Here is a 27350-nt window from a genome sequence, read left to right on the forward strand (position 1 = left end):
TTAGTTGTTTGTGATTAAGTTTGCTTTAGGTTTCAATTTTTCTAAAATTTTTTTCTCTTTATTTTTTTAATTTTTTAAAATTTTTATTTATCTTTTAAAATTTCTTTTCAGTGTTCCAGAATTCAATTTTCTTTAATCTTGAGACATTTACAGGCTGGTTTTGGTTTGCCAATGTGAGCTACGGAGACATTGGAACCCCCTCAGGCTGACGACGTCTGTGTTTAAATAACTTAACATCGGCACTTCTGAGTTCCCGGGTCCCCTGTGGGCAAGTGCATAGGGCCAGGTGTGAATGTAAAGAATGTGTCCCACACGCCTGTGTATGTGCATAGGTTTCCTTCACCAAGGGGGTGACACCCAGCCTGAGGTGGGCACTGACCAATCAGAACACAGCAGCACTTGACACCCAGGGAGGCCCACCGGTCCCCTGGAAGGCGCTACAGTGATGGGGCAGGGTAGGGGGTTTTGTGGGGAGGTTGGGCCAGCGGCTGCGTACCAACTGGCTCAGATGTATTTCAGTATTTTAATAACTGGTATAGTTTTCCTTGTGCGCACGGGAAGAACATCAGTTCTGCTGTTACCAAAAATCAAGTTGGTGAGTAATTAAGGAAATACACTCTGGTCACCATGCGCTCGGTTTTCACTAAAGACAGTGACAGGATCAGATTTCTGTGTTAGAAATTCTGTGTTGGCTCTAGGTAAGTTGCATTAATGCCCTTGGAAAAACGGGATGACCGTGACCATACCCACCTTTAGGTAAGATTGGTGTGAAGACGAAATGAGAACACGTTCATAGAGTGTGCTGGGCAGAGGAGTTGTTAACAGCCCTGGTGGCATCACTGTTACCATAAAAATGGCACAGTGTAGGTTACCAGGTATGCTTTCGGAGATCACAGAGATCTGGATTTTAAGTCCACTTTGCTATAGATAACTTGAGCTACTCAGCCTCTCTGAATCTCAGTTTCCCTGACTGTGGCCCCCACGAAGACCACAAAATGTTACTATGCACTTGTTCTGATGATTCACAATGCCTTGCACAAAGTAAGTAATTATAAATGAGTTGGTTATTATTCCTGATGATGATGATGATGATGGTGCTGGTAAAGGTAATGGAGGGACCCCTCTGCAGTCCTTCAGAACCCGAAGGCCTTTAAAAATCACCAGGTTCAACCATTTCATTGTACAGATGGGCCTGTTGCGGTCTGGAGAATTGTGACAAGTGACTGACCTCAGGCTTCCCTGGGGCCAGCAGCCTGAGGAGGCAACCGAGGCGTCAGGCCAGTGCGCCTCTGGCGGGAACAGCCTTTTCACTCTGCTGAGCCTGGGCCCCAAAACTGCCCTTTGGACCTTGTGAGGCGTTGGTGCTATATACACCTTCATTACTTTCAGTAAACATGCGGATTGTTGTTCCCATTCTCCACATATCCTCCTCGGAGCCCGACTCCTAGTGACTTTGAGGAGAGGGGAGAAGCAGGGATGGCATTGCTGGGCTCCTTCTATGCTGGGAGCAGCCGTGGCCTGGCTGGTGTGTGCAGGTCCTTTGGCTGCCCTGGTCCCATCACCTGCAAAACTCTTCATGTTATGAGGCCAGTGAAGATGCTGCCTTTAAGTTAGTGGCAGAGGAAGAAACTCAGGCAGCACAAGGCCTCCCTGCACCTTGGGTACTGAATAGTCCAGAACTGTATTGCAACTTTTGGGAGTTGAGGAGGGAGGGAGAGGCTGATGGCCCATGAGGTGCTGAGTTGGTTCTCAAGGAAGAACAAGTTTCTGAAATCAGATCATTAGATAATAAAAGTAGCAAGTATGTATACAGCATTTCATTGCGTGAGACACTCCTCTGAGCCACTGACACACACAAATGTCTATTATTTTCACCAGAACTTTCTGAGGTAGGTGCTATTGTCATCCCCATTTTACATATGAGGAATGAAGGTACAGTGCTCTCAAAAGACCGGGAGGGAGCTGGAATGAGATCCAGGTGGCCGGGCATGGAGTCTGTTTCCTCCGTGTCCTCTGTTGGAAGGTGGGACTGAAGGACAAAGCCTCTTCTTTCCCCTGGGGGAGATCTGGGCTGAATGCTGGGAAGCTGTAAGCATGAACATTTCTCCTAGCAGAGAGGAAAGGCCTGAGCTGCGCGGCATGACTGGGCCGCTCCCAGAGGCACTTGTTTTGCATTCCGCAGTGGCCCTGTGCAGTTGCTGGGACAGCCTCTGGGGAACATCATTAATCATGGTGTGGCCCCTTGTGGGGACCAGCTGCACCTCGCCCAGCCTCTCCCCGTCCCTTGCTAAGTCCTCTCTGAGGAAGGGAACATGGCTTTCGTTTGGTGGGTAAGCTCCTGACCTTCTTGAAGGTGTGTAGCTGGGACCAATTTGGCTCTAAGTTGATCTACAAGGTCTTGTCCCCCCAGCTCCACCAAGAGCCTGGGCCCCAGAAGTGGGCTACAGAGGGGACCAGGTGTGTGAAACTCCCATCAAAGTATACAGTCAGGAGAAGAGAGGGCTCATGGCTCAGAGGACAAGTAGGGCCCTACAGATTGAGGGACTGGGGTCGGAGAAGACTTCCCAGGGGAAGGGGATAGACAAAGTGTAGCATGATGCTGGGAAAGGGGAGGGTAGGGGTGTTACAGGCAAAGCCCTGTGGGCCACATTTGCTGAGCCCTTTTCATCATGTGTCAGGAGGGCTGAACCCCACCCCCTGGGACAGGCTTATGTCTTCATCTCCTGTGCTCGGTTCACCCTGGTCTTTCTGCATACCGATGGGGCAGGGCCCCAAAGCACATGGTAGGCACTTGAAGGAACAAAAAAACCAAGGACAAGCCACCAGCTGGCTCCCTGCTCTGACCTTAGTGCCCCAGCAGAGCACCTGAACAGAAGGCTGGCCAAGCCTGCAGGTGGCCTTTACGTTGTCTTAGGTATATACCCCCTCGACCCACACAACCTCTGGGCTGGTGTCTGAGGGGAAGCTGACCTGCTCCAGTGATGTGGCCTCACCCTCCAGGACCCCCACCTGCAGCCTGGGGACCTGGTCTGAGGACTTGCGGGGCTCTCCGCTTCCACAGCCTACGGCCATCAGCAGGTTGGGGGAGGTGCAGGCAAGTGTCAGCGGCAGGTCTCAGGCCTGACCTGCCCGGACCTCAAAGCCAACCCGTGGCATTTCCTGGGAGCCGGGCCATGGAAGTCAGAAGTCCTCTCCCTTTTCCCCAAGGAAAGACCACAGAAAATTCAGCGTGCTACCTGTCCCCTTCCTCTCCAGAGCCTGGGAGTCTCTGGGGGAGGGGTGCCATCCGGCTTTGCATCTCCTGAGGAATTTTCAGTTTGATTTTCTATCTGTGGGCTGCTGGGAATGACCGTGAAGGGTTCTTGTTCCAGTGGGCGAGAGGCTCCTTCCTCCCCGGCCCCCCGGAGGGGACAGGCCTTCTGCCCTAGCCAGGCCGGTGAGAGGGAGCTGCTAGGTTCTCAGGGGTCTGCGGACTTGAATTGTAGCCTCTCCCGGGGCTGTGTTATAGTCTCACCTCCAGGTTTTTATTTTGTTTAGAACCACTCACATTATACTTTAGCACTTAAGTCAACAGCCATAGAAAATATGCTCTTTTTACTTTTTTCATCTCTTTGACCTAAGATCATGTTAAGGCCAATTTCCTTTAAAATAATTCATTACCTGCAGGCCATTGGCGTGAAATCTCAGCGGTAGTCCCCACCGACCCTCTCTCTGTAATTCCAAGGCCTCCCCTCGCTCACCCTCCCCTTGGGGAGCCTTGGCCTCTGTGTTTATACACTAATGTTTTTTCTCACACATTCATTGTGCGGCTTTCCTTAATTTGGTGTCCCACCGGGCGCCAGCGGGAGGCCACTCAAACATTATGTCAGTGATCTCAAAATTGAACCCCAGGGCTTTCTTCTGCCAGCGGCCTGAGCAGATGTGTGGCACACTTTATTAACTCAAGTACCCACGAGTTGAAAATTTCATTAGTTTGAGGGGAGGGCTAAGTCCCATCCAGAGACCTGGTCTGGACAGATTCTTTGTGTCAACCTGACCCCTAGCAAAACGGATTATTGTTCTAAGTGAGACAAGTGACCTAATGTTCTGCCTGTTACGCACACATGGTCTGTAACCTTTTAAAATATGAGTGTGGGAAAACAGCGCATTCTGCCACATCCCTGACCGCAAATTCCTGACAGGTGGCAGCCAGGCTCTTAGCAACCCACAAGAAGCCTGGAATTATCCAGGGGCCACAGTGGTTCCCTTAGGCCAGGTATGGGCCAGGTCAGGAGGCTGCCGGCTGGGGGAAAGGAGCCCTCGGAGGCAGAGCCTCAACCTCCAGTGTCACCCTATGACAGGCCAGAGCACAGCCTTAGCCCCTGGGGGTGAGCTGGGAAGGGTGTAGAAGCAGCCCACCTCCCTGGTCCCCAAGGCATGGGTCCTAGGCTTTCCAGCAGCACTGGGGCGGTGAGGAGTGGGGGGAAGCTTTACCATGGAATCCTGGAGACTCATGCAGAAACAACGTTTGTTTGTTGTAAAAAGAGAGTTGGCCAAGGCCCCATGAAGAGCCTTGGGTGCAGCCACACCCCTGCTGAGAACAGTCTGTACAAACCTGCCTGCTCACCTGGGCCCCCTCCTCTCCTGCTGTTCTTAGTGACCGCACGTTCTACCTGTTAGGCACACGTGGTCTGCAACCTTTCAAAACATGGGTGAGGGAGAACAGCACCTTCTGCCATGTCCCTAACTACACATTCCTGTCCTGTCGCAGCTGGGCTCTGTGGGGAGAGGGAAGGACACGCTCAGCCGGGTTCAGTGACCTCCTGTGGCCTCCCCACCACGGCCCCAAGCTGGAACCTGGGGAGGAGAGACAGGTACTCTGACCATAGCCTGGGGGTGCATCGCGGTAGGGGATAAGAGGATGGCTGAATCACCAGGTTGACCTGGGAGGTACCATCTCCATCCAGCAGCGAGTGACTGGAAGAGAAAAGCAGTTATAACTGAGGGACTTGGGTAGGACCCGCAGGAGAGAAGGACCTGAGTAAGGCTTTAACAGACCAGAAGAATGGGTAAGGAGGGTCCTGAGTAGTAAGGGGATGAGCAGTGGGTCTTGACTGGAGTTTTGGGGGTGCTAAGAGGTAGCTAAGATTATTCATAACATATTTGTTCTGGACTATGCCTGAACAGTTAGTTCTTGGGCTAAGAGAGATTTCCACTTAGGTCTCCAGCGGGGTCTGTCATGGAGATGCACCCGTGGAGGATCCCAGCCCCTGTAGCTGCATAGGAACACCTGGAGACCTAGGGACACGGCCCCCGGGTCTGGCCCCGGCTCTCTCCAGAGTCTCCGTGACATGGCCTCCCAGGGAGCTGAGAAGAGGGCTGCCCTGGCCCCTACCTTCTGACAGACACAAAGCAGAGCTGGTTGTAAAATCTTAATTAAATGAAATATTTTAACAAGAAATTCCAAGAACAGAATGCCCTGCTCGTAAGCAAGCCCTCACAGAAATAAAAGCTGACAGGAAGCGTGTGTTCTGTCTGACAAGAGAAAGTTTCTGCAAGAATCAAGATGGTGCAGACAGTTGGCCTGAGCCGGACTAACAAGGGAGCCAGGCTGGTTCCTGAGGTCAGAGCCCAGAAGGAGAAGGGTCACTGTTCTGGGACAGCATGGATCCCTGACCATCCTTTATCCAGTTAGCACACCTTCATCAAGCATCTATCTTGTGGCCAGCGGTGTGCAAACCTGAGTGTGCAATGCTGTCAGCACCCACCAGATGTTTCTGTGTTCCTGTGAGAGAGATATATCACGAGATGAAGAACAGGAGTCTCGGGGAGGTGACGTGACTTCCTCGCCGTAGGTCAGAGCTGGGACTAGAACCTGGTCCTCCTGATTCCCAGGTCCAGGCTTTTCTTGACCTGACTTGCCCTTTCCACCACGGTGGACTTGCTGGTTGGCCGGAAGCAGGGCCACATCTAGGGCGGGGGGATGCTACCCTTGGGGGAGCACAACCAAATTCTGTCCTCGAGGGGGGCTGGGGGTGTGCAGGGAACGTCATCCCACTCTGAGGAGAGGGCCTGCAGACAAGACTGATTCAGGCCAGTGCTGCTGAGGTGCTGTGGCATGCCCAGGCTGGGTCAGGCACAGAGGGAACCTCAAACCTGACAGGGAACAGTGGGCTTCCACTGTGGGCAAACAGATGATCAAGGCAAGGGCTACCGGTCTTGGAAGACTTCCGGGAGGAAGTGGGACTTGAGGAGACCTTGACTATTTCCATAGACGGTCAGGGAGGGGGTTTCAGGCACAGGGAAGGGACTGAAAAAAGCCTAGGGGTGGATGGCAAAGCATGATGGGTAGCCAAGGGGGCAGGAGACTTCCCTGGAGGTGAGAGTGGATCAGCTGACTGACTCTCCCAGGAAACCTCGCTCTCGTGTATGTGTCAGTGATGACGAGGTGACAGGAAGCATCTCCTGTTCCTGTCAGTCTAGAGCCTCTGTAAAGACAATGCATAAGTAACTTGCTTGATTTTCCTTGATTGATTATTCCCTGGACTAGAAGTATTTCAGTAACAATAGAACAAATCCTTCTTGCTACGAAGGTGGGCTTACTGTGTACAGTGTCCCAGTGGCCTCAGTAGGACGTGGCCTGGTGCCAAGCTGACTGAAACACACTCTGTAAAAAACCCAAAATCTGCAGTGACGATTCATTTTAGGTACAATGGTTCACAGGATAAGGGGAAACTGCGTTATAAGAGTATTTCCCACCTGGTTCTTGTACGTTGTAAATTTCGAATATTCTTTGACTTAGCAAAGAGAATGCCCCAATTTTATTAAACCTAGTAAATGTGTATGGAACCTGAGGCAGAGCTGTGACTGGCTCAGCCACCAGCTTACAACCCAAGTGACTCTTAGATTAGGAAATTGCCTGCCTAACTGAATGTAATAATGGAAGAAAAAAGAAAGAAAATTGCCTGCAAATTCTATCCCCTACCCTCTCCCACCTGTTTCCTTCCTTTAGGCCCAGAAAGGGCACAGGCAAAGAATGTGCTATCAGGAACCTGAATCGTTCCCTTCTATGAAGTCCTGTCAAGCAACTCACTCAACACTGGCACGTGCTGTTTGTTGACTGACTAACCATTTCACTGAAGTGGTACTTCAAGGCTTTCCTCTCACAAAAACATTTGAATGGTTGGAGGAAGAAGCTGAGAATCCAGAGGACCCATCTCTTAGAACAAAACCAAAGACTTCAGTAATTTCCCCTGAGCAAGGCTCTCATCTTGACCTCTTAGGAGAAGGCAAGTATATGTGGACGTCTCTTTGCCAATCTACCTTGATCCAGGAAAGTTGTGTGCAGAGTTTTAGATCAATAGATTCTTTCAAATACATGATAAGATGAGTCATCGCTCTGTTTTATTTGTAAAAGATAAAAAAAAAAAGTATTTTAAATCTGGCTGCATGCAATTGGGAGTCTGGGGCCTAAAAGGAAGGCAACATGATTCCTAGTAAGAAAACTGCTTGCTTTTTCTTAAATGAAAATCGGTCAATGGGCCTGTTGGTTATAAAACACAAGAGCCCACCCCCTCCCTAGATATAACCACGGAAGAGTCAAACTGCTCCTCACGCCACAGGGGCAAGAGTCTTCCTCTGTTGGGTTGGGCAGACAGGGTTTGGGGACCTGGGGAAAGTTAAACGGGGGACACACAGAGAGACAGACCTAGACAGACAGGAGCGGAGAGCTCACAGGACATTCATGCGTTAGGGAGCCTCGGGAAGGCATGTGGGATGGCGCTCAACTGCTGTGTTCAGATGTCAAAGAGGGAAGATCTTGAAGGCTGGATTTTGTGGGCATATCCAGGCAGCCAACACTTGGTTGCAGAGTGAGTTTTAGGCTTGCATTCTAGATGGGTAGGTTTTGCTTAAAGTAGGGCCACTGTGGTCATATTCAGCCCACAGGCTGTCAGTATTGGGAGGAACATAAGGATAGAGACTCCGAGAGGACCATAAGGACAGGTCTCTAATTCACAGAAGTAGTCAGGTCAGGGACAGAGATGGAGCAGGAGCCAGGCCTCCCGACAGCCATGAAGGAGCTTCTGGAAGAGACAACTGTGGAATCTGCCAAGTGCTCCACTGATTGGATGGAGGACCGGGAGGCCTGGTGTCCACTGGGGTTTCTGAAGACTCAGTTGGGAGTTGCAGGGGAGTCAGGAAGGAGGAGGCCAGTTCTTGGGGGGATGGGAGCAGTTCCTAGGATGGGAGCAGTTGTAGAGGAAACAACAGGGGAGTTTTGCCTCCCCACCATCCTGAGCAGCCCCTGGCCGCTCATCTCCTGGGAGGATGCGGATAGTCTTCCTTCAAAGGACAGAAGTCAGCCTCAGGGGTCCTCAGCTTCTTCCTCCGACCATTCAAATGTCTTTGTGAGAGGAAAGCCTTGAAGTACCACTTCAGTGAAATGGTTAGTCAGTCAACAAACAGCACATGCCAGTGTTGAGTGAGTTGCTTGACAGGACTTCATAGAAGGGAATGATTGTTTTAGCAAAATCAATGAATCCCCAAGAAGGGCTGGACCCCTCATCTCCCCAGCCCTAAGATAAAACATAGAGGAAAACTGACAAGGCCCTAAGGGAAGCCCATGGCACATGGCCTGGTTGACTTCAGGGTTAGGTCTGGGGCAGCAACATGAGTCGGTAAAAAATAGTAGACCAATGCAAGCACAAGTCCTGGGTATGCTCCAGAGATGATCGGAGAAGACTTTGAAGACTAAGAGACATTGTTTGCTGGGCCTTGAAGGATCTCCCTAGTGAAGATAAAAGAGAGCCAGTCGTGGAGGCTCTCCACATGCAGGAGGACCCAGACTAATTCAGTGCATCTGGAGTGCATTACTGTAGAGCTCCCATTTTGCAGATGAAGAAACTGAAGGTCAGAGAGGGAAAGTGACTCTCCCAGGCCCCTATAACTAGTCTACCTTTCTCTCTCCCTGTCCCCATGGTTCCCCAGGGCCCCAGGATCCCTGTTAGTCTTCTTCATTTGGGCCCCTCCCACACTGAGGGCCTCCCCCAGCCAGTACCCTGAATGCCTAGGAGAGTGCCTGGCCCAGAGAAGGAGTTTAATAAGTAGCTATTAAAGACATGAGATGATTTCCTCTCCAAAAGAGGGCTTGTCCATCCCAAAATCCCAGGGTGATGCCCTGAAGGGGAAAGGGAAACACAAAATAAATTAAGTGCTTCATATGTGCTGGGCACTTAAAGGCTTGTCTTTTCTGTCTTTTGTTTTACATAAATAATCAACAACATAGCTAAAGTAATTAGTAACATATTAAACGCCCCCCAAACTCATCAGTCCCCACAAGAATAAGAACATGGCATAATTCACATCTACTGCACCGTCCTTGGGATGGCTAATGGCGGGTGTCAGCTTGACTGGGCCAAGGGATGCCCAGATATCTGGTGAAGCCTTCATTTTGGTTTTTTGTCTATGAGGGTGTTTCCAGAAAAGATCAGCATTGGAAGCAGCAGACTAAGTAAAGTAGATGGCTCTCCCCAGGAAAAACTTTCACCTTCCAATCTGTTGAGGTCTGAATAAAACAAGGAAGGGTAAATTTGCTCCTTTTGCTTGAGCTGGGACATCTGTCTTCTCCCTCCCGCCCTTTGGATGTCAGTGTTCCTGGTTCTCAGTCTTTGGGCTTGGACATCACCTGCTGGACAAAACCAGCTTTCCTGGTTTTCCAGCTCACAGAGGGCAGATTCTGGATAGTCTTATCCTCTATTTCTTAGCCAATTCCTATACTAAATCTCTCATATCTTACTGGTTCCATTTTCCTGGCATACTCTGACTAATATACCCATCCTTGCCCCTGCCTGTCTCCACCACATAGAACCTCTCCTGACTCTTGAGTTTATCATTCCCTGTCTTCAAAACTATAATTCTAGAAAACAAATTGTTTGGTTTTACTTGATTTTAACTTTGTGAAAAGGGTATTATGCTGCACTTCATCTTACGTTTTCACTGCATCCTTTATTTGTGAAATCCCTTTACATAGTTGTGTATAATCGTAACTGTGTATCATTCCTTTTTACTTCTGTGAATATGACACTATTAATTTATCCACTCTTCATATGCCAAGCACTTGATATACATTCTCTCTTTTAATTTAATTTATTTATTTGAGAGAGAGCGAGCAAGTGGCGGAAGGGCAGAGACAGAGGGAGAAGCAGACTCCCTGCTGAACTGGGAACCTTATGTGGGGCTCCATCCCAGGACCCTGAGATCATGACCTGAATACAGTCATAACTGAATGAGCCACCCAGGCGCCCCTACATTCTCTCATTTAATCTTCATTACAGCCCTATGAATAAGAGGCAACCACTTTCTACTACTGCTCAGAGTGGCTCAATCTATTCTTTCATAACTCCCATTTTAAAGATGAAACTGGAAAAACCAAGTCACTTTCCTGACATTACAGAACCCACCCATGGTGAAGCCTGAACTTGGCCCCAGTGCTGAGGCATTCTTGTGAAAAGAGATGAGTACAGGCTGCCCCAGGATTCCTTCTCTCTGTGAAGTAGAGCCACAGATAGCACTCAGTCGTCTTCTTACTGTGAATGAGTTTCCATGATCTTCTCGTACCTCCTGCAATTCCAGAAGTGCTCTAATGACCTCAGGTCACACCAAGCTAGCTCAGACCCGCTATAAGGCTCCTGGAGCTGTCCTGGTGTCCCCTGCTCTATAGGGACCCACATGACACCCTGAGCCTGACCTTCCCTGCCTGCAGAGAAGGGGTGGCGTGCACTTGGGGAACCAGGGGGAGTTGGTGGAGCTGGATTGTTCACCGATTACCCTTCCCTCAGGCCACTTTCTAGAGTCTCAACTCCAAACCCTTCCACTCAGTGTAGCTTAGAGCTCACACTGCACAGCCACAGCCCTATCCATAGCTTAAACACGAGGGTGGGGACACCAATCTACTGCTCATGGACCAGGCCACCTCCCAGGCCGGAGTCATCCCTTTCACCGAAACTGAGTGGTGCCATTTGAAGGTGTAAAATTGACACAGAGGTCAGGGCTTAGCACGTGGTGTCCCAGGCATCACTGATCTGCAGCACCGCTCAGATCTGAGCAGGGCATGAGCCAGTCTGTGCAGGAGGAGAAGGCAGGGCCCTTTCCTCACAGGAACATGTGCACCAACCCCACTAACTTTTATGAGGAACTGGATGTTATTTGCTGGTGACCACCCAACCATCGCACCAACAAATGGAGTGCTCAGAAGGGAGTTGTAGCTGACCTCTTAATGTGAAACAGCAAGACAAGGAGATGAGCTAAGAGGTAGGGGCTGTTTCTGCACATTTATCTCTGGTTATTAGACACTTTTAGAGGGAACATCTGCTTGACCACTCCAGCTCCCATACTGCAGGCCCTATTTGAGGGCCAGCTTGGCCTCTTCTTTGACTGAATGGGGACTAAGTCATAAATTAGAGCCAGAAGGGGGACCTAGAATAAGAAGTCAGGTGGGGGGTGTTTTGCTCATCTCATGGGTAAAAGGCCACTGGGCTCCTCACCTAACCAGCCTTGCTCTAAATGCACCTGGGGGTGCCCACTCCCAGTGAACTCATTTATTACAAGGTTTATTGTGGGGACAACACCCCTACTCCAGGCAAGAACCAGAAGTAAAACTAAAGCACACAGCCCGATCATGCTTTCTTCCAAGGTTCCAGGGACCTGGCCTGGGCTCCATTATTTCACTCTCCTTTGGTTTGAAACATTGGCCATTTGTTTTACAGAAAGAAGATCTGTGATTATAGTAGGATTTTCCATGTCACCTCACGATATGTTTTTAAAAGATGTATATGTTGGCTCACTCTCAAGATCATACCTAATTAATTGTACAAGAAAAAAAAACCTCTTTGTTTTCTTGTTAAGTTTCTAAAGATACTTATAAGTCATAAAATTAATGCAATATTAGTTAAAATTCTCCTTTGTCTCTATTCCTTTGAATATTGTCTCTCTAGCACATATCTCCAGCTTAATAGCTTGCTTGTAATTTCTGCTTAGGCATACCACCTCAACTTGAAACCTACCATAGTCCCTTTCCAGCTGTGATAGTCTGTGAGTCCATGCCTTACACTAATAATCTGCCCCCAGCACATTCCTTCTGTTTCCATGATGCCCCATAGCTCTTCAAGTTATTCAGGTTCAAAATTTTATAACTCTCCTGTCTGTTTCGCTCATTGTTCTCCTTTGCTCTTCTGGTGTCTCCTGTACCCTCTGCAATTCTTGGTGCTGGTGATTTATCAAGGCAACTTCCTTTCCAATAGCTTCTGCACTATCCCTTCTGTTCTAAATAATCAGCCCCTTAGTTCTGTCAAATATGCCTTCACGATGCTTCTTATGTCCTATCCCTCCTCAACATTCCTAGCAATCATGACTTGGCTAAGGCACTTAGCATCTTTTATTTGGATGCTGACAGAGCTTTGTATCCATATTCATCCGATTACGATTTATTCTACATGAGTTGCCATAGCAGTTTTCTTAGATCAGAACTTCTATCACCCCTCCTGTTCCAAAACTTTCATTGGGGGCCCTTCTCCAGCAAAGAAGGTACCACCTTATACCCTGGTTTTTGAGATCTCTGCAAACCTGCCAAACCTGCCTTTGCAATCCTGTCTCCCTTTACATTTCCTGTGCTCTGGCGACTAGATGAGCCAGCGTCTCTCTCACACACACCAATCTTCTTTTCTGCATGTTTTCCTTCATCTAGAATGCAGTTTCCACCTTATCACTTGTCATTGCATCTTCAAGATTCATTCCAATTTCTTCATGAAAATTTCTTGATTCTCATTCTTTCCTGTTATAAGCCCTCATAGTACTTTCTTTATGCCCATCACAAGATAACACATTCTACCTTTCATAGGCAAATGGGCAGGTACCTATGAACTGCATCATATGGACCTTGATTTCCTCTATAAGCCTTTGTGCTTAGCATATGGAAGCATTTAATGAAGGCTCATTGAACTGGATAGGTCTCCCTGCTTCCATTTCCTCTCCTTGCCTTAAACTCATTTAAATTATCAGCTAAAAATCATGGCACTTAAAAAAAAAAGTTAATGGTTGTAAAAGTTCTTTCACATGTATTATTCCAATGGATTTTTTTTTTTTTTTTTTTTTTTTTTTTTTTTATGAACAACCCTTCAAAGGCAGGCAGGATAGATATTAGCCTCACTTGGTAGTTTAGAAAACAGGCTCACTGAGGGGGAATAAGTAATCCAAATCTATAAGCAAATAAGGAATGTAGCCAGTAATTGAGCCCAGGGAAGTGTCCTGATTTATGGTAGAAGACCAAAGAAGAAATCAAAGTCGAAGTCCTCCCAAGTATCCCTTATCCCAACTTGATTGAGCATAATGAAGGTGTTCTAAGTCATCCAGGAACACCATGTGAAGGGACAGGTGGGCACTGTGGGATTACATGATCATTTCAGATTTGGTTCTATTTCTTCTTTTTGTTATGCCCTCGATGCAGATATCATTACATGAACATCAGAAACCTTGGACTACCCCTTGCCCTCCAAATTAAGCTGCAATTCCAGGCCTCCTTTCAATTTGGCACTTAGTACGTTCTTGCTACTCAGAGCTCATCAGGGGAACTCTTCTAGGGCTATACCTAGAAGCACTCATGTGATGCCCTGGGACCTGGGGCTAATTTTCCTCCATCTATCACATTTGGCATTAACCCCTCATTTACCCACACATTCACTCAACTCTCTGTCCATTCATCCATCCATCTGTCTGTCCATCCATCTATTGATTCATTATCCAATTCATTATCTGGTTCCTTCAGGACCAGATCCATACACTACCATGAATTCCACTTCCCTAGGACTATTTCTGGCTCCTTAGTTCTAAAGAATCCTGCTAAGATACCAATAGGTTAATGTGTTTTTCTTTTCCAGGTAATGCTTGTGTATTTAAACAGTGGGCTTCACCAAGGGAATGTGAAAGTTTTAGGAAATAATGAAGTTTGAAGTAATTTTGGGATAAAAAGAGTCATTTCCAAACAGACCTCATTTAGGATTCAGAAGGGGTGGTAATCTCCAATTTCCTATTCTCCAGAGGCCACACCCAGCTTTTGTTGTTCAATGCCACTGAAAGGAAAGATAGAGCTCACTTTCCCCAAGATATTGGTGATGGTTGTGCTGCACAGGTTCTCTGCAGCCTTCCCTTGCTAGAGCTCAGCTTGGATGCTCTGACGGGAGGTTGCCAAGGTTTAAAACTAAGAGTTTGAGGTGAATGGATGAGGCAGGAGACATTCTTAAGTTTTGATTATACTTGGGTTTGTTAGATACTAAATTTGGGGGAATAAGGAAACTCAAGAACATCAATGTATGCTTGGTCTCAGAAATGTTAGGAATTTATGTCTCCATGCTCCCTCTTCCACCCTTATTTTCTGTACTTTGCGTGGATGTTGCTAAGCTGCAGAGAGACATCTGAGGTTCCTATTATCATGAAGCCCTTTGGGCCAGGATTTCCTTACCATCCTTTCTCCATTCCTGGCAGGCTGATGAAATAAAGAGCCCATTGTTTTATCTCAGAGCCCAATAGAGCGCCTCGCCTGGTGAGGGCAGACTGGTGGGTGAAGAAGACTGTGGCACATGAAGACAAGTAAGTTGCTCCTTGGAATCAAATTACATGAAAGCCTTTAGAAATAGTTCTTCCTTTTCACTTGGCAAATACAATCCTTGATATCAGCTACCTTTTTAATCTTTTAGGTGGCAAAATATTTCCCTCCTCAAATTCTCCCTTTCCTCTTTTATTCTATTACTCTAAACTCTGCATGTATTCTTCTAGAAGTTTTGAAATACCAGATATTAGAATCAAAACCTTAATTTGTTATTTTTCAATATGAGTCAAATTGAGTGCTAGTATATGCAATAAAGAATTCATTTATTTGTTTTCCCCCCCCAAGTTTAGCAAAATAACTCAGATCCTGATTTTTTTTTTAACTGGCAAAAAAAATGTTATTTCCCAGACTTGAGAGACCTTCAGAGATCTGATACCAGCTTCCATGCAGATCCAGTTCATATGGGCTTCTGTTTATAGTGAGCTGCTTACCATAAGGTTGGCTCAGTGTGTGGTTATATCAATAAGTACAGTTTGAATTTCCCCCTACTATATGAAAGTTTAATTGAAACAAAAGAATGAATGAGAATTGCTATAAACAATTAGAAGGTGATAGTAAATTCTCCCGGAGAAACCGTGATGTAGGGGATCATGTTATTGACTGTGGTCAATTGTATCTCTTTCAGTAATTCAGTGATATATGTTAGAAACATGTGGTATTTTTGAATGGACAGGTCAATCAATCTTTTGGACTCAGTAATGAATTTTTCATTGTAATCAGAGAGTTGTTCTGAAAAATCTTGTAGTTTATATCTGAACTGCTGATGGTAATCAGAAATGATTTCCTTCATTGCAGTGGCCCAGCTTTTAATTTTTTCCTGAGCCCTGGTAGAGAGCTCTGCAATCTTCTCTTTCCCTTTTCTGTCTGCATCGGTAAGGATGCTAAGGTATTCCTGGATATCTTTCTGCAACTGCTGAACATGATTTGAGACTTCAGAAGACAACATAACAGTGCTGACAATGTAAGTGGAGTGCAAGTCCTTAAGGACACCCACTAGGTTCTCGAGGAAGCTGATGATCTTTTCTTCAAGTTCATAAAACCTCGCTGTCCAGCTGAACACACTTGGATCAACAGATTCTTTGTGAAGATCCTTTATGAACTGACGGTACTGCTGTAACTGTTCAGAAGCTTCCTGAAGCCTGTATTCAAGTTCATTAAACTTGCCAAGGTAAAGGGACAGGAGTTCAGAAACATATGTGATAGATTCATTGAAAATTATGCTGATCTTGTCTTGAATATAATCAATGAGATAAGTAAATTTTGTCCCCTTTAAGTATGGAATAACTTCTTCTATGTTTTGGAAAGTGTTTTGTAAGTGGCTCTGAAGATCACTTAGCATCTCTGTAGTCTTGAGAGACTGAAGTTTATTAAATATATCCTGTAGCATCTCTGATAAATATTCCAACAGACTCCCAAACTCTGAGATTATATTTTTTAGTTTAAAGTTCTTTGACTGAAAAGGAATTTTAATTTCTAAGTCCTTGATTAATTCAGATTTCTCCATCAGGTCTTTGAAATAGGAAAACAGTATTTCTGACCCACTGTGGATTTTTGAATATATTTTGGACAGCACCTGCCCTACTTTCTTCATGACCACAGTGCAAACTTCATCTATAGTGTATGTCCCGGCTTTTCCCGGGAGCTGAAATTTGGTGGACTTCAGGAAATCAACCAACGAGTCAATCTGATGACTGACTAAGACTTTGTATTTCTGAGTAACTCCTATTAATCTGTCAAACGTGTCATTCTTGAGTCCCTGGAAATCAACTTGGTCTCCCTGAGCCAATGACAGTTTCTGGTACAAATCCTGGGCCTTGTCCTTCCACTGCTGGTAGGTTCTAGTGGTGTCTCTGGCTATCCTCTGGAGCTCTATTTCTGCCTCATCAATCTGCCTCATGGCACCTTGATAGGCCCACTCAGCGCTATTCTGCAGACTTCTTCTCAGTTTTAAAGAAGCATCTCCCAGATCGAGTCCTGTGTACTCCTGGTGGTACTTGTTAGCATAGTTATAAAGAGCCCTCGTGGCCTTGGGCACATTGTCTTTGAGAGAGTTTAGTAGTTCAGATGCTGCTTCCTCTTCCCAGCTAACTTTGATCTGATGGTTCTCACCAGATTCCTGGTACCTCCATTCAGTTTTGAATATGTCTAGTTTTTTATCTAGAGAGGACTAAAATGAAAAAAAAAAAAAAGAAGATGAAAAGAACATGTTTTCCATTATCCTGATACATAATATACTACACTAAAACTTCATTAGCAGTTAAAAGTAAAGATCAGAGGATCTTTCATACTCTGAAGGGGATTTATCTTTCATATGTCAGTTCATGTGTTTGTGTTACGGTTAAACAAATTCACTGTTGTTAATTCCTCTTTATCATGTAACCCAGGAAAGATAAAATTATGCATGGCATTTACACAGTAACACTTAACATTAAGGCCTTCTTAAGGACTGAAGATTAGAAGAAGGGGAGAGTGTTGGGGAGCGGGAGGAGGAGGAGGAGAAAGTGGAAAAAGACACAGGAGAAGACTACTTCAGAGAAAGGAGAAGTAGCAAAAAGGAAAAAGTCCAGAGCCCATCTAGCAGAGTTCTAGGATACAAGTATGAGGAGCCATTCATTCTCCAAACCTGTGACAAACTCTTGCACTAGAACTTTATTGCTTCTTCATTTCTACTAATGGCAACTTTGATTTGGTCCCGGTAGAAGGTGTAAAGTACATGAGAGAAGTGTGGCATATCTCAGCTAACACTTCTATTGTGGGGAAAATTTCTGAAGCCTCAGATACTCTGGAAACCACTATGAGAAAACTGTACTCAGGAGAGTTTGCTCATGATTTAGATGATGTGGCATAACCCTCCTCACTCTAAATTTGCCATAAAGTAATAAAATAATTGTGGAAATAGGATGTCACTGTGCCCATCATAACTAAAATCAACAAAATCATGGTAGTACATTCTGGAGAGTAGTTTCTCAGAGAAAAAGTTCAGCCCGCTCATTGCTTGTTTTCCCCTACTTTGGAAAAGCCTTGAGAGAATACTTGTAATGAATTGAATTGATCTTTCCAAATTCGCTACCCATTCTCAGGGTATGTAACCCATTAGATGGGACTCACCTGAGGGCGATAGTACAGGTTCCATTTTAAGGTACTGTTATTTTCTTCCAAGTCCAAGGCTACAGTGCCTATGGCTGGGGAGGTCACAGAGGAGGAGAGGCTGTTCTTGCTTAGTTGGTGGTGCAGATGGACATCAGTGAATGCTGGGCTGGTGATGTCAAGGTGAATCTCTTTTTTCCAGTCCCTGAAAGTAGAAAAGCAGATGAGCCATCATGAAAGGGGCACGGAGTTGGGGGAAAAAAAATCACAGTGATTTGAAAAGAGGTGCGATTTCCATAAAAGTTCCATACTTAAGTCCTTGATATTTGCTATCTTCTTTATATTCTGCACTGATGTCACGGTGTGCAAATGTTCCTTTCGCCCTACAGATGAACATGCCATCTTCAACTTTGTGTGTTCCCACAACTGTAGAGGAGAAAAGCTATATTTCATTAGATTAAGAATTTCAAGACATAAGCATTTTCATTGAAAACCAGGAGAATTCCATCTCAACTACATGCTTTACATGTTTGAAACATGCAGTCCATATTTAACAACGATAAACAGAAGGAGACATTTTTAGTCCTCAGGTCATCACAGAAAAAAAAATACACTTTCTTGGAATCTATTCCTCTTGAATGTCATAGGTTTTCTATAGGATGGTTTTTACATGTGGGGTATATACCCTTCTCCTTCTCTCTTTTTAAAATTTTGCTGTGGAAGTAATTTTGCTTCCAGTCTTACAAAAATATCTAATTATTCATTCACAACTCTCATGCAAATATAGAGCATATAGGAGAGGATCTTACCATTTAGATTATATTCCAGGAATTGAATGGTTGAACTGCATGTGGCATTCAGGAATGTTTCAACATATTCTCCTTTGTTTTTCAAACCAGCACTCCAATTACCATTATACATGGGAGAGGCCACTCCAAAATGTGCAGTCAGTCCTCCAAAAAAGGGAATGAAAATTCCAGCAGGTACAGAGAACGTAAGGGTAGGAATCTCAATAGTCTGCTCAGGTATGGTAATGGCTGGTAACTCAATGTCTGCAATTTTGCTGGCCACCTCATGTAGATACCCAACAGCACTGTCAGCTGAAAAACTTTTTGGAAAGGTGAATTGGGACACAGTTAACTGAGATGCAGGCATAGTTATCTCAAAAAAGGGAATTGAAGAGTCTTCTGGTTCAGAATACTTTGTTAACACATCAACTTGGGGGAATTTTACTTTGGGTAGTGTTGGTATATAGAGGGAAAATGGCAAAGTGCTTAGCTTCTTATAGATTTTTATTTCACTGAAATCAAACGTGTAGGATGGAACCTGAAGATCTGTAAATGGGACTTGGAATGTAGGTATGACAAAACTTGAATTTAGATCACTTAGTTTCAGTCTGGGAATAATAAATTTATCAGCTAATTCTTGCAAAGGGAAAGAGAAATGATAGCCATTGGGGTTTTTGGTATACACAAGGGCAGTTGAAGCATGAAGATATTGTTTCGTATCAATGCTGGTGGTGACATCCAGCTTTAGAAGGTCCCATAAGCTCTTGTCATAAACTGGAAGGACAATATCTTTGAGGAACCATGGGGACACTTTTAAGGAACTTGCAATGTCAAGGCGTGCCTCTTCTTGGCCATTGGAAATTTGTATGTTGTTCTGAAAGAACTGAGAATGAACCTGGACCTCACTTTTCCAGCTGATCTTCTGGTTCTCAGTGTTAGCATGCAGGGACACCTCCTGGCCAAGGTAATTGATTTCAAGGAGGGAATGGGGCTGACTTTCATGGACCTGAACGAAGGCTGATATTTTCCATGGAGAGAGCAGCAGGGTGGCTTTGCTTGTATGCTCTCCAGATGATAAAATGAAGCCACCTAGCTGTAAATAGTTTTTTGTGTTGTGTTCCCAGGTGGCATAGATGCGTTGCAGAGTGACTTCTCCAGCAAAATTTTCTTTTACTTCAAGGTTCCAGATACCATCAGCTTTGGAAGCCCCTTGCAGCTTCACTGAAGACCGAGTACTCTTGGAATTCAAGTAAGTGCTGGCTTCGCTGGCAATAGTTCCTGAATATTCTATTGAAAGTACTGAGCCCTTGATATCTCCTTTGGTAGATGACTCAATGTAAAAGTAAGAGGTGAGGCTCTCTAAGTTGAGTTTGTGGTTGATTGTTCCTGTAGCAGTAGAATTGAGATCATACATTAATTCAATGGATGAAGAGACAGTAGGCTTCGACTTGGTATTTCCTTTAAGTTCTTGCTTGAATTTCATTCTCAAAATAGGAATTTGGACTTCTGCAGATGTTGTCACTGATGCCTCCATGTTTTTCTTGGTCAAACTAAAAGTACTGTCATGATTTCCTTCCACAAATTTATTACTCAGAGACAAAGCTGTGGCTAGCTTCAAGCCTCTTTTCCTCGTCAAACTTGAGGTGCCCTCTAACTTGTACTGCAGAGCATCAATGACAGAAGAAGAGGAAGTTAGGAAATAAGCAACAATATCTGACTGGTTATACAGTCCAACATTGGTATTCAGCGTGATGATGCCTGACTTAAAGGAAAAGTCATAGGTAATATTGCCCATGGCTGGAATGAAAATATCATTTGGGGTACTCAGTACCTGGAAATCTTTTGCATAAAAAGGAATTGGGATGATGTGCTCGTCTTTGTTTTTCTTATACTGAGCCTTTACACTTAAATCAAATGATTGCTTTGTTGTCTTCAAGAAATCCTTCAAGCCTGTTTTTTCCCAAAGGGAGAAATCTTTCACCTGGGGAGTTGTGAGTGTTGTGTAAGGTAGAGTCATTTCAGGAATCGTCAAAGGAATGTTGAGGAAATCCAGGTTGGCTTCTCCATTTATTCCTATGTGGGCCTCAATGCTGTTCTCATTGTTTCCAGCAGAGAAATTCTGATGGTACTTATACTGATTGAACCTGGCACTTGCTTGCCAACTTGCTTGTTGGGTGCTGGGACTCAAAAACAATGCGTAATTATTCAGGAAGTCTACCTTGCCTATCAATTTTAATGGAAAACTAACTTTCAAATTCCCTTCATTGTTCGTGGATGCAGTAATCTCAAATGGCTGTGCTGCAAAGAAAAGAGAATTTTTCAAATTTCCAATAACTTTTCCATTTAAATGAGCATCATGGTTGCCAGTTATCTCTGCCTTCCTTTCTCCAAGCAGTGCTGTGCCTTTAGCAGCCAGAACACTGCGCCCCACATGCTGGGATTCAACCTGTGACTGGACTTCAAATTTAGCAAAGTCGAAGAAGCCAGATTCATAAACCAAGATTTGGCTTAATCTTAGGTGTTTGCTATTGATCTTATTAGATAATCCAAAGGAAGCACTGGATCCTTCCACAGTAAAGCCAGCTTGTGATTCATGGGATCCTTCATCTGAGAATGTGTGGCATGCCCATTTCCATGACCCTATGCCAGAAGAATTCCATGCTACATGTCCGGCTCCCAACAGGGTCTTGATTTCATTACGCAGCTCAGCCTGGCTGGAAAAGTCCAGCTTGGGGACGTTCAATTTGTGAAAGTATTTTGTGTTGCTGTCCAAAGTAAGCTGATTATTTATCCTGACAAGCACACCATGACTAAGCTCCAGTGTATTTTTTTCTGTGTGTAAGCCTGCCACCGTGTTTGATTTTCCCTCAATCCTATTTCCAAAAAACAGCACTTCACTCTCGTGCTCTGTTTTCAGGTACTTGCTGGAGAACCTCATGGATTGCTTCATAATCAGTGGGTTAATCTCAGGGTCTGAAAGCTGTGCGTTGGCTTGAAAATCGAAATTGAGAACTTCTAACTTGGACTCTCCTTTGGCGGTGACGGAAGCTGCAATCTCTGCCCTGTTCCCTGAAATTGTTACATTCTGAACGTCAGCATTTGCATCTAATGTGAAAAGGGGAGACTGGATTTTCAAAAGGCTATGAAGCTTGCCAAAAGTAGGGACTTCAACTGTGGGTGAGATGCTGGGAAGCTGGAATTCTGGTATGTGAAGGTCAGGAACTTGATAATCTTTAAAATCAAGATTTGGGATTATGAGTTCTGGAATTGTGATTTCTGGCAGATGGAAGTCTGGCAGAGTGATGCTAGCAAGAATAGTGTCCACCCCCATCAGGTCCCTCAGGTCCACTTCTGGAACTGGCCACTGCAGCTTACCATGCAGCATTTGGTCAATGGTTCTGATGATCTTTGCTTTTATTTCTACCAAGTCAATTGTAAAGGAAGGCACATGGAAGGTATTAAGGACAGTAAATTCTGGCGTGGCAAACTTGGATGGCATCTCTATATCTTTCAACCTTTTGAAGTTGATCTGAATTGATGGAACCTTCAGATCTGTCAGGGGGACTATGAAGTCCGGGGTCTGATACGTAGCTTCCTGAAGAGCACGGAGACTGACTTCAAAGGCAGGCATGGTTCCGAAAGTGGTCTGGATTTCAGGAATAGTGAATCCTCGTTCTACCAAGGCTTTCAGGCTCTCAGCCCAGTCTTGGATAGAATACTGTTCTGCAAAGTCAGTGAGGTTCTTAGCGGCGAGACTCCACCAGTCAGAAATAAAAGTGACAAGTGTGCTGTAAGCCTGGCCGATCAGGGACAGGTACCGTTGAACTTCCTGCTGAATGTCCATTTGATACAACCGGTCTCGTATATCTTCTAGGGTTTCTCGGAATTTTTCTTTCATGTAGATTAAATATGTTGAACTTAAAGCTTCCTGCAACCAATCAAATAATATGTTTATTTGGGTGCCCTTCAGGTGTTCCAGATGGACTGAGACCGTGGCCTTGATGTCCTCTACAAACAGTGTCAGTGCTTTAGCTTTCTGTGAAAGTTCCAGGGCCTGGATTTCACCATTGAGTCTCTGGGTCACCTCATGGATTTTGTTATTGGTTTCATTTACAAACTGGTGGTAATCAAATGACCTTAATCTCTTTACCAACAAGTCAAGGGATCTGTTTACTTGTTCAATAATGTTTTTAAAAGACAATGCTTTAAGTTGTTTGATAGCATTATCAATAAATGTAACCAATTTCTCAAAGTGATCTTTTATCTTAACTTGTTGTAGGACACTGCTTAGCTTCTGAACAGTCTCTGTCAACTTATATTGGTGGGCCAACTGTACCGATTTATCCATTAAAACCTGGATGTGTTGGTCTATTTCATACATCTTAATTAACTCATGGGACATGGTTCCAAGTGCACTGATTTTCTCAGCTACTTCAAAATCTTTCATAAGATTTATAATATAGTATTTGACATGCTCAATCATTTCCTGTATTCTTTGAAATGGAATTATAGTTCTCAACCAATGTAAAAGAACTCTGACATCAGTAGCCTGGACCTGCTGTTTTAACTGTTCAGCAAGGTGCTGGAGGTCTAGATTCTCAATCTGTGTCTTGATCTGTTGCAATTTCTCTTGTATCTGGATTTTGATTTTATACTTTGCATCCACATTTTGAATCCAAAATGCAGTACTATTTCCAATTCTGCTAAAGTCAGTCTTTTCAATAAACAAACACACATCATGGATTGTTTTTACTAAATTTACATGGATATGATAATGTTCATCAAGAATTTTCAGATTTTCAATGATTTGATCAATAATCTTAGCAATAGCAGTTTTAAAATCATCTAAGTCATAATTATCATTAATATACTGATCAAATTGTATCACATATGTTTTTAGTTGAGACAGTTTGTCATTAAGGCTGATTTTGGTATTGTCTAATGTGATTTGTAGATCATTTTCTGTAATTTTATAATTCTCCGCGAGAGCAATTAGTTTCTCCTTGGCACTCAAAATTTGTCTCTCCCAATTAAGTGCATTCAAATAACCATTGACTTGTTGTGGGAGCTCGTCCAAGGCTGTTCTGTATTTCCTCACAAACTGATCAACATCAATGAGTTTCAGTTCTCTCTGTATGGTTTCCAGTGCGGTTATAATCACCATTCGTTTCTCCTCAAAATATTCTGGCAGGATTTCAAAGAATGGGAGGTTGATGGTGTGAACATCTTGATTCTTATCATATTTTACAGAAGCAACAAGACTGAATTCTTGGGGCTGGTCAACAGCATCCCTCAACCCTAAAGCATCAATTATGTTGGTGTGCTCACTGAACAAAAATGGCACTTCAATGGGGAAGTCTAGCAGGGTGAGGTCAGCCAGGGCTTGTCCTCGAAGCTCCACACCAACTTTGTCTTTATTATTGTAAGCATCGAAGTCCTGGCTGTATCCATTTTCATTCAGCCTGGTCTTGAGCTTCCAGGTGCTGGTTTGCTCAGCCGGAGTAAGCAGGGTGCTGACTTTGTGATCAAGAGCAGTTGTGATGCTGCTCTTCAATGGGAGATGGTGGCTTGTGGATCCTTTGTAATCATGAGAGAAAGTAAGGGACAGAGGTTCTGCTTTCAGCAGGAATTTGCTATACAGCTGCCCAGTGTGCTCTCCCCAGAGACTCAGTTTCCCATTGCCATTTGTGTGTATATCAACGGTCATTGTAAATGGGGCCACGGCAGAGTGAACAGCATTGCTGAAATGGAGTGAGTCTGAGTTGTAGTTTGTACTGATGTCGATGGTCGAAGCCAGCCCAGCCATGTTTGTGTTGACCCGATGTCTGAACTCTGTACCCTGCCCTTTAGCTACGGTGTCTGTTTTATAACTTGCAGATAAGTCAGCGTAAGAAATGGTGTAGATGTGTTTTATTTCATTGTTTTGGTAGAGTCCTTTTATGTTCCCACCCACGTTCAGCTTCAGGGGTTCTAGCCGTAACTTCCCACTGTTGGTCAGATCCAGGGCGTTGAATTTCAGGTCATTGTTTAAAGTAGTTACGAGAGAATAGGGCTGTAGCTGTACATTAACATTTTGCTTATAAAACTTGTCAGAGCTGTAAATGTTGTCAAGTTTTGAAGAGAAGTCCAGAGATAACCCTGCAATATTCAGGTTGTTTGTGTAGTCAAGCTTCATCTCCGCGTAAGATCCCATCATGTCATTTGAAAGCTTCAGGCCCTCCCGGCTAATTTTGAAATTGAAGACATTTTTGCTGTCGACGCCCAAAATCATGGCCTGATAAGCACTTCCCAGTGACACTTCTGTGAGGGCAGCTTTTCCATCCAGACTGAATTTTGCATTGTGTTCCTTGAAGCGGCCGTTCACTGTTAATTTCATAGATGCCCCGGAGAGGCCAAGTGCAGCATTCAGCTCATTCTGCAGCACCAGCGGGCTATACTTCAAGTTGGTAGTTGCACTGGTGGACAGTCCATCCTGGGCAATCCTTAGCGTTGCTTTGTGAGCACCACTGTTAATTTTGTCTGTGCCCAAAATATCAGCATTTAATTCAAGGCCATGGGAATTTAGTGATCCGGAAAGCAGGGTGAAGAACCTCAATGACTTGTAATCGGCCTGATACTCAGAACGTAGCAACGCATTTTGCCTGGAGAAGGTCATGTCCACTTTGTTAGAAGTGGCAAAGTCCTCATGCTTCCCACTGGTGTCTGATTTCAGGGTCAGCTCATAGTTCTCGTATCTTAGGAAAGCAGTATTTTTAATTATGCCATCTTGCAGATCCGAGGTGGAGGTTAAGGAGATAGCTCCATCCTCATAGCTTCCTGTCATCTGGTTGGTACCTTGGAGGTAGGAGGAGTTAAACCTCAGGATGGACTCTCCACTTAACTGGCCAGTGTTAGAATCCCTCTGGTAAGTCAAGCCATATGTGCCTTTAGCGTAGAACGAAGAGACTCTCAACTGCCCATCAATCTTGGCTTCCCTGACATACAAATGATGTTTCTTTTTTGAGTCCAAATGTACTGAAGCAGACATCTGAGGTCCCCAGGCACTAGAAGCTTCAAATGTGAGCAAACTTTTTGAGGCTGGATTATTTCTAATTTTTTCCACGTGGCTGAATTTCATCGTTGAATCCAGTAATCTGTGGCGTAGATACCCATCACATGATAATGTGAATGAATTCCTGCGGTCATAGGTTGTTTCTCCAGACCCTGACATAAAAATTAAAATTAGTTAAATTAAATAATAAATTTCCATAGCAATTTCTATGTCAAAAGCCTTTCAGTAATAAAGTACCCCCCTTCAAAAAAAAATAAAGTCCCCTTAATCTGGGTTAGTCATCTAAGAGTCTCCTCCATCCATAACACAAACATAAAATCTGACAGTAAAAGGCTTCCCTGACCACCACAGATCTTGTTGGGTTCCCTTATCAAGTGGGCCTTCTCTGGGCCTTGTACTTTTCCACTATACCCTTCATAGTATCTCCTATGCTGAATTTTCATTATCAGTTTAGCTGCCTTCTTACTCTGTTGCTGCCCCAGTAGAATGCTTGGTACATATTATACGTTTAATTAATATTTCTGTTAGTTGAGTGAATGAATGAATGAGTAGGATTCTAAATAAAAGGGAAATATCTGTAAGAAAGCCCAAGTCTTTTCCTTCCCAGAGGAGACTATACTGTCAGAGCATGCAATGAATTCACTCTGTGTACCCTCTATCCGACCATGGCTCACCTTGCACACTGTAGGACAGCAAGTCAATCACAGAGTCAGCCTTCATGTGGTACCGAGCCTGAAGGCTCAAGTGGTTGGTACTGGTGTTGCCACCAGTGTAGGAGGCAGACCAGTTGTACAAATTGCTGTAGATATTTGTAGAGAGGTCTAGAACACCCAGAAGAGGCACTCGCAGTTGATACAACTTGGGAATGGTAAAAGTGGGCACTTGGAATTCCCGAGATGGCAGGTGGAATCCTACGGACTTGAAGTTGAGGTCTGGTGTCCGAATGGTCTCTAACATCTTTAGATCTTTGGAGGATTTTCCACCAAAAGGCAAAGGAATCTCAATTATCATACTGTTCTTGTTCAATGTGTATTTGACACGGCCATCACTAAAATGAAAGAAAGACAACATCCCCACAGTCAGACATCAAGAACTCAAAGTTCCCTGCTCTCTGACAGAGGCAGTGGCACATGAGCCCCATTCCCCAACCCACACTGCTTTTTCCTCATGCAGCTCCCTGTGTCCAGAATCCTGCTTTTTACCTCCAACCATCACAGACTCAAATCCATGCAAAACCCTTCCAAGAGCCAGTACCTGAAATCTATCTCAAAGAACATGTCGCAATTCTGCTTACATAATTAACTTGTTCAGTTGTCAGTGCCTACATGTTCTTCCTGGGAGGAAGGATGACACTTTATCTGGTTTCTATCTCCTCACTGCACTTAGTGTAGCATCTTACACACACGTGACACTTGATACTTCCTATTTGCCAAACTGAAATGAAACAACTGGGTGTGTGAAAAGAGTGTGGTGTAGGGGCAGTAATCTTGGGCTATAGTTTTAGCTTCCATGGAGTGGTGATGCTATGTGTCTATATCTCTCTGAATCTCAGTGATGTTATCTGTATAGGGAGGATAATCGTACCCATCTCACAGAGCTGGCCTTGCATACCTAAAAGCCCTTTGAAATTTTTTCAATACTATGCACATATAGTGGACTATTATAATAGTTCATTTATAATGGAGGAAAACTAGATGGCTTTCAAATTCAGTCTGCGGTACATAAAACCTCTTTGTGGGAATGTACCAGAATCCCCCAATTACTTTCTTAGGTTCTTTCTGACTGG

At 44.6% G+C, this 27350-nt stretch overlaps 1 protein-coding gene across 1 annotated transcript in view; it reads right to left on the reverse strand.

Annotated features, from left to right (window-relative positions):
- Positions 1 to 14884: 14884 nt before the first annotated feature.
- APOB (apolipoprotein B) overlaps positions 14885 to 27350 on the reverse strand; it is a 37844-nt gene continuing 25378 nt past the window's right edge. Inside the window, exons 25-29 of the mRNA XM_047745761.1 lie at positions 26239 to 26612; positions 18535 to 25716; positions 18037 to 18151; positions 17747 to 17930; positions 14885 to 16805 (exon numbers count right to left, since the gene is read on the reverse strand). Of these exons, the coding sequence (XP_047601717.1) occupies positions 15180 to 16805; positions 17747 to 17930; positions 18037 to 18151; positions 18535 to 25716; positions 26239 to 26612 (9481 nt within the window). The 3' untranslated portion in view covers positions 14885 to 15179. The remainder of the gene's footprint in view (positions 16806 to 17746; positions 17931 to 18036; positions 18152 to 18534; positions 25717 to 26238; positions 26613 to 27350) is intronic.

Source organism: Lutra lutra, chromosome 9 (genome assembly GCF_902655055.1).
Source record: "Lutra lutra chromosome 9, mLutLut1.2, whole genome shotgun sequence".
NCBI classification, from domain to species: domain Eukaryota; kingdom Metazoa; phylum Chordata; class Mammalia; order Carnivora; family Mustelidae; genus Lutra; species Lutra lutra.